Raw genomic sequence first — 14,327 nt, forward strand, 5'->3', positions numbered from 1 at the left:
ACAATTGCTCGTAAGCATGAGGACCCTTTCCTCAAACTTATTGACGCAATAAAATATACATATGTATAAGCCTTAATAATGTGTTTCAGTATTTTATGGGGGAATATGACCCCAATCCCCCTACTATTTATTTTTATCTGAACAAAAAAACCTTATCGTATTTTCCTTTTAATCGTATTTTCTTTTGGTCTTGCTTTCCATTCTTGTTTTTTTTGGATAGGGCAACACAGTCCTGCTGCCATTTGCACATATTCTGCATGTACTCTCATAAAATTAAACAACAATAAATTTTTGATAAAAAAGTTGTAATATACTAAAAGTATTTAGTTGTTTGAACGCGCACACTCTAAATAACGTGTAAATTTAGTGGAAAGTGCATTATATATTGTAAAATAGTGCCATACAAGTTGGTTAAATTACAAATTTTAATAACAAATTACTTAAAAACTATAAGGTTCCGCGCTTTAAAACTTTACATAGACCACCCTTAGAACCCGCTCTACCCGCTCAGCTCTGAAGACTGCTCCGAAAAGATTCCGAGTCACATGCCCGGTATTTCGTACAAAGGCTGCCGCTTTTACGTTACGTAATAGGTTTCCAGAAACGACGAATAACTTATGATTAACATTAATTAACTAAATATATTGCGTTAATGGTGCGGTTAAACGGCTAATGTTAAGCAAATTGTGTGGAATAAGTGTCTACCCAGTCTCCGTTTTGTATCGCAGAAAGTTGCCGACCTTGTTTTCATTTTTGTGGCAACTTTTAGTTGAATGCCACAGTTGCCCCGGTGTAAAACGGTCTGTCAACTAATGCCTTCCAACACAAAAATGTTACAACATCTGACGTTACTCGCTTGTATCATTTAAACCTAGTTGTTTGTTAATTAAAAAATAAAAATAACATATTTCTCTCAAAAATGGATAAAACGGATGAAGATGAATCAAATAAATTTAGTTTATTGGCACTAATCCATCCCAACGAATTGTGTGACAAAACCCTGGTTGAGCATGCCCACATAGCAATACCATAAGGGTCAGTTTCAATCCGGAACATCAGGACATGAGCAATTGTTTCTGGAGCTTCGAATTTCAAAATCGGTGAGTCATTTACTTGTGATGTGATGCATGCGCATATACATAACAAATATACCTAAACAATATTATTATTATAATTTATTGACGTTAGCGTATATACGTATTAGGGTGCATAAAATGATTACGGATCAGTATTGCAAAATCATAAATTAGATCTTGTTTCTTTAAAAGATGTCGGCTCATTGGTTTCTGTAGTGTTGCCTGGTAGTAGAAATAGTTTGACCAGTGGTCTTGTTACCTGTCCCTTTTCGGTCATAAGATCAATTACCCCCACTCGGTTGTCTGAACCTGGGTGCAACTTCACCACTCTTCCCAGTCTCCACTCGTTTGGCGGCAGGTTGTCCTCGTTTATGACGACAAGGTCTCCAAGTTCCATGTTCTTTTGAGAGAGCTTCCATTTAGTTCGCTTTTGCATTTCCGTCAGATATTCTGCCTTCCATCTTCTGCAGAAGTGCTGATGCAATGCCTTTAGCTTCTGCCACCTGTTAACTATCGATGCAGGGTTCTCGTTTACATCGATTTCTGGTGGGGCTAATATGTGTCCTCCGATTAAGAAGTGACCTGGATTGAGGGGCTCCAGGTCAGTTGGCTCATTTGAAGCTGGGCTCAGAGGTCGTGAGTTGAGACACGCTTCGATTCTACATAAGAGCGTACTGAGTTCCTCGAAAGTATATTTGCATCCTGAGGCTATCTTTTTAAAGTGAGTTTTGAAACTTTTAACTCCTGACTCCCATAGACCACCCATGTGCGGGCCCGCTGGCGGTATAAAGTGCCAAGACAGTGATTGATGGGTATACTTTCATAGAGCGTTGGTGCGAGCATCAGCTATGAAGGCTTTGAGTTCTGTTTTAAGTGCTCGTGACGCTCCAACAAAGTTTGTCCCGTTGTCTGAATAGACGTTTCTTGGGCACCCTCGTCTGGAAACGAATCTGCTAAAAGCTGCTAGAAAGGAAGCTGTACTTAAGCCGCTTGTGGCCTCCAAATAGATGGCTTTGGTAGAAAAGCAAACAAAAAGACAAACATATCCTTTTGAAATACGGCACCCGCGCCCGCGATAAATTTTTATATTAAAAGGTCCGGTGAAATCCACCCCCGTATTAGTAAACGGACGCGAATAGGTTGTCCGTTCTTGTGGTAGTATCGCCATTAGCTGATTTTGTGAGCGTTTCTTAAAGATCGTGCAGATCTTGCAATTGTAGATGATGGACCTTATCATAGTTTTGACCTTCGGGATCCAATACTGCGTTCGGATGAGACGCAGCATTAGTTGGTTTTCACCGTGGAGTGAGACATCATGGACGAATTGGACAGTCAGACGTGATAACCTGCAATTATAAGGAAGGATGATTGGGTAACGTTCGTTGTATGCCAGATCGAGAGATGCGCCAAGACGAACGCGTGTTCTCAATACACCGTTCTTGTCGATGAAAGGATTTAAGGGCAATATTTCGCTTTTCGCATCGATCGGTCCTCCCGATTTTAATTTCGCGATTTCCAGTCCGTAGTGTTGCTTCTGAGAGATTGTTATTAAGCGGGTTGTCGTTGGCTTAATTTCATCGGCTGAAATTAAGTAAGATTCCGGCTGAATTGAAGCTTTTGTTTTCGGATGAGTTCTTTGAGAGAATATTAACACGTAAGATATTACTCTCAAAGCTCTTGGTAAACTGGAAAATCGGTCAAGAATATCATTTGTGTTATCAGTCGTTGTTGTTGTATGAACGCTCACCCGTTTCTCTTCAATGTTTGTGGTAAAGTCTGTGGCTTGTGTTGGCCATTTTTCTTTATCTTCTTGCAGCCAAGAAGGTCCCTGCCACCACAACGAATTGTTGACCAATTCTTGCACAAGTATGCCTCGGCTCGCCAAGTCTGCGGGATTTGTAGCTGAGTCCACGTGGTGCCAATAAGTTTCCCACTTTGTCGATTATCTTGGTAATACGATAGGCTACAAATGTAGACCACGAACATGGGGGTTTGCGGATCCAGGCCAAAACAATCGTGGAATCGGTCCAAAGGTGCATCTGCAGGTGGCCTAAGTCGAGATTATGGATGACCGATTCGATGATTTCTGCCAGTAATACAGCCCCGCAAAGTTCTAATCGAGGTAGGGAAATTGTTTTTACTGGTGCAACTCTAGTTTTTGCCGTATGCCTTTTCGGATGCATCACAAAATCCATGAATTTCGACGCTCTGTTGTCGAGAATTCTACCCATCGAGGAATACGTATGTTGTTGATTTCGTTGTAGTTTTTCGTGAAAGTCTGCCACCTGTCTAATGTTCTTCGATATACGTTCTCATCCCAGTCCGTACCCTCTAACCAGATGTTTTGCATTAGTATCTTCGCAACAACAATTATCGGTGCTAGCCATCCAAGTGGATCAAAAAGATTGGTGATATCAGAAAGTATCGATATCTTTGTGAAACTCTCGGGGTTTCGATAGGCTTGGCTATAAAATAGAACTGATCAGAGTGAGCGTTCCATCTTATACCAAGCGCTTTCACACTGCTAGTGTCCTCGAACTCCAAAAAGTCTTCACTCAACAGATGTGATTTTGAAATGCCTTGTAGTATTTGGCTGCAGTTCGAAGTCCATTTTCGCAGAGGAAAACCGGCTGATTGTAAAACAGTGATGACTTCGTCTCTAGCTCGTATCGCAGAGTCGGTGGTGTGTCCGCCAGCGAGAACATCATCGACATACATGTGTTTGTGCAAAATATTCGAGGCTATCGGATGAGAGCTTTCAGAATCTTCAGCTAATTGCAGCAATGTCCTCATTGCAATATAAAGAGCACAATTCACGCCGAAAGTCACAGTCTTTAGTTCATAAAGGCTGATGGGATCGTTCGGGCAAGGTCGGAAAACTATCCATTGGTATTTGGTCTGATTGGAATCTAACAGAATTTGTCTATACTTCTTCTCAATATCGCTATTGAAAACGTATTTGAAAAGTCTCCAGCGAAGAATGAATATTGTCAGGTCAGACTGAAGCACGGGTCCTGGCACAAGAACATCGTTCAGACTGACACCATTCGCTGTTGGAGAAGACGCATTGAAAACTACACGCACCTCTGTTGACGTGCTCTCTGCTTTTATCACAGAATGATGAGGTAGATAATAGTTGTCTACGAAATCTGCTGACTGAATTGAATTTACTTTCGACATGTGGCCCATGGATTCATATTCCATGATTACTCTATTATACTCCTTTTGCAACTCAGGATTTTTCTCTAACCGTTTTTCGTTTTTGTAAAACTGGGAAAAGGCTATTTTCAGTGAAGACCCTAATGTGACTTAAGATGGGAAATCGTCTTTAAATGGAAGAGACACGATGTATCTTCTATCTTGGTTCCGCATTGTCGTTCGTTTGTAGAGCTCCTCGCATTGCTTTTCCTCCGCTGTTATTATCCTGTCTCTCGGGATGTCTTCTAACTCCCAGAAAGTGCTGAGTTGTTTATCCAGGGCCACTTCATTGAAGAACGATACGCGATTAGTAGTTGGATTGTCTGAGTCTGCCCGACCCGTCAGTGGCCAACCGAATACTATCTCTTGAGCTAATAGCGTACTTAGAACATTCTTTCGAATACCGCCTAAAATTATTTGGGGATAGATGTCACCACCTAGAACAAGATCGACTTGCTCGTTTATGAAGAACCTTTTATCCGCCAAGACAAGGTCTGAAAAAGCTTGCTGCGTGAGTGCACTGATGTGGCACGTTGGCAAATTTCCAGTAAGTCTGGGTAAAACTAACACCATCGCTTCTATCGAAATCAGTGGATCAATGGGTGACCTGAGTTGAACTGAGCATGATTCTTTCACCTCCGCAGAAACCGCATTGTTGTTGCCCGAAACTTGGGCATGCATTTTGTTGGTCGGCAGGTTGATTCTGCGTCTGAGCCTTTCCGTAATGAAAGAACACTCAGAGCCCGAATCAATTAGTGATCTCGCTGAGAACTTCGTGCCATTAAAAAGAATGTCTACACGAGCTGTACCCAATAATACACCTTTGCTTGTGTTAGCGTGATGTGTTTTTACCTTATTAACAGTTTTGCCTTTGCCTTTTGTAGATTCGCGTCGCATTTGAGCCTGTCTGGATGTGGATGCTGAAGTATCCAAAGGTTCAGAAATGTCATTCCTATTTGTTGCCTTTAGTGGTGCTTTTTGAACATGTAGGAGAGAGTGACGTCGAGAATGGCAGGTGGCGCAATTGAACGAACTAGTGCATTTCGATACCAAGTGTCCAAAGGCGAGACAGTTCCAACAACAATTATTGTTTTTTACGAAAGCAACCCTGTCGTCTACGGATAATTTGCGAAACCTTGGACACAGATGCATCTTATGTTCGTTACTCTGGCACATTTTGCACATATATTTAGAGACACTTGTTTGAAAAGCGCCAAGTCTCTTATGCGAGGGTTCAGAGGAATGCTTATAGTTCGAAACCTTTGGTGGTTTTGAAACCGTGATTCCTCTTAAAACTGAGACTGATTCTAGCGTTTGGAACCTATGTGAAAGGAATCGGTCCATATCTGTCCACTTAGAAAGGTCAGTTTTATTCTCTACCGATTGTTCCCACAGCGAAAGTGTCACCTCAGGCAGTTTTGTAGAACATAGGTACGTTACTATTGGGTCCCAATTTGAAATATCGATCTGATGGCTTTCTAAGGCAGATATGCAATTGTTGATATCCCTTTTCAGTCTGTTGATCGATGTTCCACATTCAGTTTCGACCGCTTTTAAGTTGAAGAGAATCTTCAATTGTGTATTGACCAGGATTCTCTTGTTTTCGTACCTATCACAGAGATGCTTCCAGGCTGTGTTAAAGCCTTCATTAGTTAAGGGACACTTGCTAACAATCTCCTTGGCCTCACCCTGCGTTTTCTGTCTAAGGTGATATAGCTTCTCTACTGGTGTAAGCCGTTTATTCAAACATGTGAACATGTCACGAAAAGTGTGTCGCAGGGTGGGAGATGTATGTTGTTTGAACGAGTTGACATGTCCTCGTTTTCTTTTTCTATTTTATCTAACCTATCACACAGATCGCTTATTTTCGACATGCAGCGCAAGAAAGCTGAGTAGCTCGTTTTATTTTTTTTCTTATTGCACTCAGATCTTTTGCAGGAAGTGACTCGGTTGTTAGAAGCTCGTCAAATAGAGCCTTGGCTTTATCCCACATAGCTTTCAGATCAGTTAGCTGAATTCTTAGCGAGTGTATTGAATGCTCATTAGTGGGCGTACTCATGAAGTCTATTTCAAACTTTATGACCGAGTCGGTTAAGCGATTGAAAGTTTCCATATTGACTTTTAATCGGTAAATACGACCTTACTAAAACTTTAAAGTCTTCGATTAGGATAAGCAACACAACAAAAGCGGACTTTCCAAACGCAGATGGTCAAAAAAGAAAAGAAAAACACTACTAACAACCCCAATTCGTTAAAGCAATGTGTACCAATCGAAATTTCCACCAAGTCAATCTCAGATTTATAAATTAAAAGTATGCAACCAATTCACTTTCTATATGTATGTATGTATGTTTATTAACACCGGTTATAAATATATAAAAAGTGCTTATTTCAAAAATATGATGTAGATATGTATATGTATTTAAATTATTGCTCGCCAACCATATGTATGTAGGTATTGTTGAAAAATATGAACGCGATTATGGTATTTTATTTCCCGCAATTGTAAAGAGCGCCTTTATTTTTTATATATTTATAGATATATGTATATGCATGTGTGAATAACTCAAAACGTGAAAGTGATTTTGTGAATTTGATTTGCTGAAGATATAACTTCTATGCAAGCGCAAGTGCCGTGAAAAGTTAGGTTATGTACACCGAATAAAAGGTGCAGTGTTATTGCTAGTGAATTAACACGAAATGCAAGCAACGAACGAATGAAAATGACTATTCAGAATTTTTCTTTATGTGAATTAATTACTTCGCTATTAATCAACGAAATTAATATTGTTGCAAGTTGTTTCACTCTTATTTGAAGTACATTACAACTTTTCGAAATGGCCGTAGCGCGCACTTTTGTATATGTGTTTGTGTGTGTCTAACAAGCAAACGGAATATTTTAACGCACTTAAGTCTCTTTACTTCACAAAATCACTCGCGTTGTTTAGATTTACACAATTTATAGCTCTCTGGCGCGAATTTTTCACAAAAAATACAGTGCAGTGAAATTTTTAACCACGTACCTTTAAAACTTTTTTTTTCAGGTGTCGAATCTGCTGAAAGCTGCTGTATGTTAGTAACTGCTGTAGGTTTTGAATCCTTAAACTGCTGCTGTGGTTAACGTATTCTCGCGGATTAGCCTGTCCTGATTGGCAAACAACTTGTTGGTGCTGGTGAGATAAACTTTTTCAGTCTCGTCGACAAAGGACCATATTCATCGGCGCAACACTTGGAGCAAGAAAATAGAAATAACTCGGTATTAGTATAACTAATAATAAGAGTGTTTATTCACTTAGAATTTTGTGTATATATATATATATGTACATATATTGGAATTACAGATTACCTTTCGAATAAAAATTTCTGGAACTTGGTGGCTGGATGTCTTCCTTCTCGGATAGTCGCTAAACGAGTAAGTAAACCGTTTTTGGTTTTATTTACGGTTGCCGGTCGAACTGTTTATTTAACGAAAGTTATGGTTGCATATTTTCTTAACATAGTAGTTAACAGATCGACGGCAACCATAATATCGTAAGTATGTTAATTAGTGAGTATTAGGGTGGGTCGAAAAGTTCTAGCAAATTTAGTCCGGGGCCTAAACAAGAGCGTAAGCCAAATGAGCATAACAGGAAAAGTAAAGGAACGCAAAAAACCACAATTTTAGTACAAAAAATGGCAACAACAAAACTAACGTCAAATAAGAATAGAAATGTATGTACAAAACACATTCACACAATCACAAGCACAATAAACACTTACTATATCAATTATTCTTTGCCTCCTTCCACTTTCAATTCACTTTTTTTTTAGTTTTTAGATTATTCTCACTTTTCGCGTATTCTTTAATTTCCATTAATTTAAATTCAGTTGACCTTGACACTTTCCAAGATTTTGCCAACAAAAATTCTTCTGACTAAATCTGACTACTTCGGACTGAAGAGAGTCAATCTCACTGAGTGTTTGTCTCTCGTTTCTGCTGTCATTTTCGAGTTAATAAACGCTTTTTTGACTAAATCTATCCGACTATTTCTGACTATTTCTGGGAGACAAGGAACGCAACTAATATGGCAAACAGAGTAGTATTCGCAGAAATACCGCCACACACACGCAAAAGCACGAAACGCAGCTGCATAGCAAGATCTATGGTCACAACTCATTTCATGCTCGCATTTGTCTTCATTTTGGCGACAGGCGGTCGCGCGGTTAACGGTGTCTTGGTTTTTTTATACGTTTTTGAGCGTTAAGTGATCAGTACAAAAATTTAAGTCCAATGGGCCATCGTAAGACGATTGAACAGCGAGAATTGGTCATAAACCATTTCAAAAATGTAAAATCGCAGCGAGAAATTGCTGCATTGGTTAATTTAATAATTTAGCGCTTCGTTCATGAAAATCGGATACGATATAAAGGCCGAAATGCACCAAATAAAATTTTCAATGAACGTGACGAGCGTATATATATCGGCTCCTAAACTAACCACAGAGCTTCAGCTGGAACTAGGAAAATCATTTTGCGTCGAAACTGTGCGGCGGGTGCTACGTGCACATGAGTTCAAATTAGCACAAAAAAAAAACAACTAAGCCGAGTTGCCTTTGTCAGGGAGCTGGAAACTAAGGATTCAGATTTCTGGAAGACAGTAATTTTTTCTGACGAGTCAAAGTTCAATCTTTTCGGTTCTGATGGAGTGACTTACGTTTGGCGGAAACCCAATACCGAGCTCCAGAAAAGTAACATCAAGCCAACTGTAAAACATGGTGGTGGCAGTGTTATGGTATGGGCATGTATGTCCGCAGCTGGCGTTGGAAATTTAGTCTTTGTTGAGGGTATTATGGATAAAATAATGTGCCTAAATATATTAAAAGATAACCTGCTTCAAAGTGCCGAGAAACTTGGAATACATCGAAATTTCCGTTATTACCAAGATAACGACTCAAAACAAAAATCGGCAATCGTGCAGACCTGGCTGATATGGAACTGTCCACATTTAATGAAACCACTGCCCAGTCCCCAGACATAAATGTGTTTGAGAATTTATGGTCGTTGTTGGAGAATAACATCCGCAAATATCAAGCAACACAGAGCAGCTGAAAAGTTCAATTTTGGAAGAGTGGAACAAAATCGAACCAGAAACCACGAAAAAACTAGTAGAGTCAATGCCACCTAGGCTTAAAGCTAAAAGCACACTAAATATTAAATATATTTTATAATTTATCTAACTTATTTTTAGAAAAAATGCGCTGCATGAAATAAGCTGTAACATAACATTTGGTAATGTTTTTAGTTTTTAATTCTTAATTTGTTAAACAACCGACAAATAATAAAAATGAAGTTGCTGTTTAAAACTACCCTTTCATTTCAACAACTTGGTGTTTAAATTGCATCGATACACGTTTTGGTTTTCATAACACAGCACTGGAAATTTTAATACTTTACCTGTATGAAATAAGTTGTGAGCCACTGTACATTTAGGTTTTATATTTGTTCTGTATCTGGAAATTTTTGCAAAATTATTTGGAAAATTATACACACTTATATAAGAAAGCACACCTGCTTTCGAACGAAGTAGTATTTATATCTAGTATTGCAAGAATATATAGCATTCTGTGGAAACATATGTATGCAAGTTAACTACATACATATCGTCGATGTTTTTGCAAAGCCGCCCATTGACCAGTTGCAAAACTGCCTATCGCCATTGTGACAAAAATGACATTTGGTAACCCTGAACTCCAGGCATTGAGGTTTATGCATAAGAATTGTAAAATCGGTATTAAACAACAGATTTGTAAAACAATAGTTAGAGCAAATACCGTCTTCAAACAAAAAACATTTTTTCGCTCTCCTGTAATTTGAGTGCCGCGAGATAGGCTGTTTTGCAATTGGTCGATGGGCGGTTTTGCAAAAACATCGCCGATTTGTATATCCATACATATGTAGATATGTACGCTCTTAAGACGAATACACAGGAAATTAAAATTTTTGCAGCGTTGCTAGAGCACTTTTCAGATGTATGTCTTTAACACCAAATTATTTGATTAACAAATTTTTTCGTAGAACGCTGAATCCGAATCACAAACGCACTGCAGAGAGTTCCACGCTGTCAAACGACAACAATTGATTAAGGGCCGTTCAATTTCCGGTTAACACAAACCGGAGGTTTTGGATAAGGACATTTAACTGGGAGGTTGTGATAACCAGACATTGAAAAAAACGGCCCTAAGGATTGTTTTCACCATCTCTTGTTAACACTAACCTCTAGTTAAACATCGTTATTGACGTCACCTGCTCTCTGTTATTTGCATAGCAGTAGCGCTCTATGAGCAAACAGCTCCTATGGAGATTTTATCTTGTTGCTTTAAATAGAAAAGTTTTTTAAATGTAAATTCTATCTTAAACTGAGCATTTTCGCCTAAGCTCAGCCTTTTGACCTCACGGTATCTATGTTAATTATTTTTCGTTTACCTTTAACATCCCATGGCACCCCACCTTGTAGCATTGTCCACATCGCTTTAACAGTATATATTTACAAGAAGCATATCGTACTAACTGACATTTTTTTTCGTAGAAGTATGTACACTTTGCGTGCCTTTTATCGTATCTCTGTATTTCACTAACTCCCTGTGTGAGGAAACCAAATAATGTAATTCTTAACAGAAGTGCCTAAAATTTAACAATTTGGCCATGTTAAGCACAGCTGAAGCTAATTTCCGGTATTTCTCTTACTAGCGCCTGAACCTATACTTACTGTTTACTAGCGCCGGCAGCTTTAACAAATTTAAAGCGTTTTTACGCTCTGTTAGCCATAAATTTTACAGTGTTTTGACCGCCTTTGTATCATGACCCCTGGACCATCTAGGGAATTCATTTATATTTTAAATTGCATTGTCATCGTGATTGGAACTATGCTGAAAATTTCAAGTCGGGAAGTTAGTTAAATCGATTGGAAATTTCCGCGCGATGAGCAAGTTAAATAAAAGCTTATAAAAAAAACAAAAATGCGGATTGATAGAACTTTTGACGCAGATTTCAACCATACCAAATTTATTCGGTACATAATAAAGAAGATATAAGAGATTTATTTATATTTTTTATTATTACTAAATTCTTTAAACCCAAAAGCAGATCATGATCAAATATGTATATCGAATTAGAGATAATTACTTTTACTTTCTAAGTAATATATATTTCCTTAGCATTAATTATGCAGTTTTTTCCAAAAAAAGGTTATTTCATGAAAATTAACATGTGTTCATATTTTAGTGTTTTCGGCTTAAAAATATAAAAAAGCATATAAATTATGTATATCAGATGAAAGATATGTAAATTAATTGTGACTTCGTTAGTATATTAATCTTTTATGTATTTCATAAGATACTAATATTTAAAAAATGAGAAAATTTAACTTTAACCTCTTATATCTTCTTCATTTTTTTACTTGCGCCAAATAATTTTGGCATGGATGAAATGAGCGTGAAAAGTTCTTTTTGCATAGCCGAACGGTCGGCATTCTAGATGTGTTACAGGTAATGACACATGACTTAAATTAAGAATGCATATTTTTACGTATTGTTTAATATTTCCATTCAAACACCAAATATATTACAAATTCATATAGAATTATTAATACATATTTTACTTTTAATTGTATAGTTTGTGTCTTTCTCCTACTTCCAAAATACAAAACTTGATAAAGGAGTGTCGAATTTGCGCTGTCACAAATTACATAACCGTGTATTATTGAATTATGGGTTTCTCGTTCTAAAATTCTAATTTATTCACTGAATGCCTTATATGTATAGGACAGGAAAATGTCTTTCAAACCGCAATATATTAAATACATGAAAATCCAGAGGATTCTTTCAATTTCAATACTTTTGAAAGCTTCAACAACTTTTCTTCTAACTGAACTGTTAAATATTGCAAAAACATGTCCAGTAGAGCTGAAAAACTGTCGATATTCAGACCATTGATATAATTCGATATCATTTTTTAAAATATCGATATATCTCCGATAGTATCTTATAAAGTTTTCGCCCAATTTTCATATGAAGATCTTTTTAAAAATGCATTGAAAAATGAGGTTAGGATACGTTTTTAAGGTACTTAACACGTTGTTTTGTAATGTTTAACAGTAAAGTTAGAAGTAGAGTTATTGAAAATTTTAAATGAATTGAAATTGGAAAATTATTTGGTTTTTCTTGAATTTACTTCACTGTGCGACAATTTTATGACAACTCAAACCAGCCCGGACTTTGCTAATATTTTTTGAAAGTATACATATCCAGTAATAAACACTCGATGGATTTGCAAAAGTTAGCTTTTTTTATTTTATGGCCTACTAAAGTTTTCATGTCCCGGCCTAAATAGTTTTTAAAAAAGTGGAAGAAATGGCTAAAATAAATGTCTGAGCGAAATTAAAGCCTAAGCCATATCTATATACTAAAATTTCAAGGGAAATATTTTCGTAGAACATTTTAACCCTTTAGCTCCCGCCTGAAAACATCGTTTTAACCCTTACTTCAAGAAACCCCGCAAAAAGCAAATTTGGAAGGTCGTTAGAATATTGATATATTTTCGAAAATATTCTTCGGAAAATTTTACTCGGCAAAAGCTTCATGCCACCAACGTAAAAGTCACTATAAAATTAAAACAAAAAAAAATATACCAAGAAGGAATAACAGTCAAATTAATTTTAAATTTTGTTCAATATTGATCAAAATTTTTTTAACAAAAGCCAATGATTGTAGATATGTATCTACATAAAAAGCCGTGGTCTTTATTAACCTAAATATGTATTATTATTAAATAGTGATGAGTAATATTGAAAGTGTTGGTATAAGTTAATTTGAAACAGTTTTTTCACTGAAGTGATGTAAGTGCTTTCCCTTTACTCTAGCGCCTGGAAAGTGATTCTCTTCTTGTCACTCTTAATGACTCTGATATCTACGCTCAAGCCTATACGGACGGCATGTCTGGTCACGGGCCCATCTCTTCCGGATGTTTACAGGAAAGCGCAGACAATACTGAATTAGGGATGCGTAGTGGGGGGTTAAAATTCGATTTTTCCGAATTTCGAATATTGCCCAACCATTCGGTTATTCGATTCGAAATTCGGTGGTGCAAATTCGATTTAATTCGAATTTTTTCGAATTTCGCAAAATTTTTTTGAAGTGAAACTTCTTAATCGATTTCGAAGATGTTTGCGTTAAATATTTAACACCAAGTTATAAAATCAGTATCGTTCGTTCGATTTTCAAAAAGGGGTTAGGTGTCAAATGAAATGTAGATGTGTGACATGGTTTTAGTTTTGTGCCATATGTAAGAAAATCAAAATCAAATTATTTAATAAGTTAAATAAATTACTCCAATATGTGTATCAATCGAAATGGATTTGAATAAACTTTATTTTTTAATTACATTTGGGAGGGTTGCCACCTGTTTGAAAAGTCGAATTTAGTTAAAGAAGTGTTGTATTTAAAATACTATGCAACCATTAAAATATTGTTGAGGTGCTTGAAGAGATTGGCCACCTGTTTAAAAAGTTAATCTAAAATTACACTGTGCGACAGCCGAAACCAGCCCGTACCTTGTTAACATTTTCTGAATGTCTACCCATCCAGGAGTAAAACGCTCGATGGATTTTCAAAAGTTAGCTCGTATTTTTATTTTATGGCCTACTAAAGTTTTCATATCTCGGCCTAAGTAGTTTTCAAAAAAGTCGAAAAAATAGTTAAAATAAATTTCAGAGCGAAATTAAAGGTTAAGACATATATATTAAAATTTCTTGGGAAATATTTTCGTAGAACATTTTAACCCATTAGATCCCGTCTAAAACGGTCATATTTGACCCTTACTTCAAGAAATCTCGCAAAAAGCAAATTTGACAGATCGTTTATGGATTGATTTATTCTAAAAAATTATTCTCCGGAAAATTTTACTAGGGGTCTTCTCAGGCAAAAGCTTCATGCTACTAACGTAAAAGCCTCTAAAAATTTAAAATAAAAATTCAACAAAGAAACTAGTTTTTTTATAAAAAATTTTAAAATTGAGTTT

General features: G+C 36.9%; 2 protein-coding genes across 2 annotated transcripts; both read right to left on the reverse strand.

Moving 5' to 3' along the window:
- Positions 1–3,455: 3,455 nt before the first annotated feature.
- Positions 3,456–4,280, reverse strand: LOC118755668. The gene has a single exon (XM_036490498.1). It carries the CDS (start codon positions 4,278–4,280, stop codon positions 3,456–3,458), a length of 825 nt encoding a protein of 274 aa, XP_036346391.1.
- Positions 4,281–4,385: 105 nt separating this feature from the next.
- LOC118755677 lies at positions 4,386–5,171 on the reverse strand. The gene has a single exon (XM_036490505.1). It carries the CDS (start codon positions 5,169–5,171, stop codon positions 4,386–4,388), a length of 786 nt encoding a protein of 261 aa, XP_036346398.1.
- Between the last annotated feature and the right edge of the window lie 9,156 nt (positions 5,172–14,327).

Source organism: Rhagoletis pomonella, unplaced genomic scaffold (genome assembly GCF_013731165.1).
Source record: "Rhagoletis pomonella isolate Grant_MI unplaced genomic scaffold, Rhpom_1.0 Rhpom_scaffold_00002, whole genome shotgun sequence".
Taxonomy (NCBI): Eukaryota; Metazoa; Arthropoda; class Insecta; order Diptera; family Tephritidae; genus Rhagoletis; species Rhagoletis pomonella.

What these genes read in the sequence shown, in the direction of transcription:
- LOC118755668 (XM_036490498.1), bottom strand. Translation starts at nt 4,280, where the DNA reads ATGGAATATGAATCCATGGGCCACATGTCGAAAGTAAATTCAATTCAG.
- LOC118755677 (XM_036490505.1), bottom strand. Translation starts at nt 5,171, where the DNA reads ATGCGACGCGAATCTACAAAAGGCAAAGGCAAAACTGTTAATAAGGTA.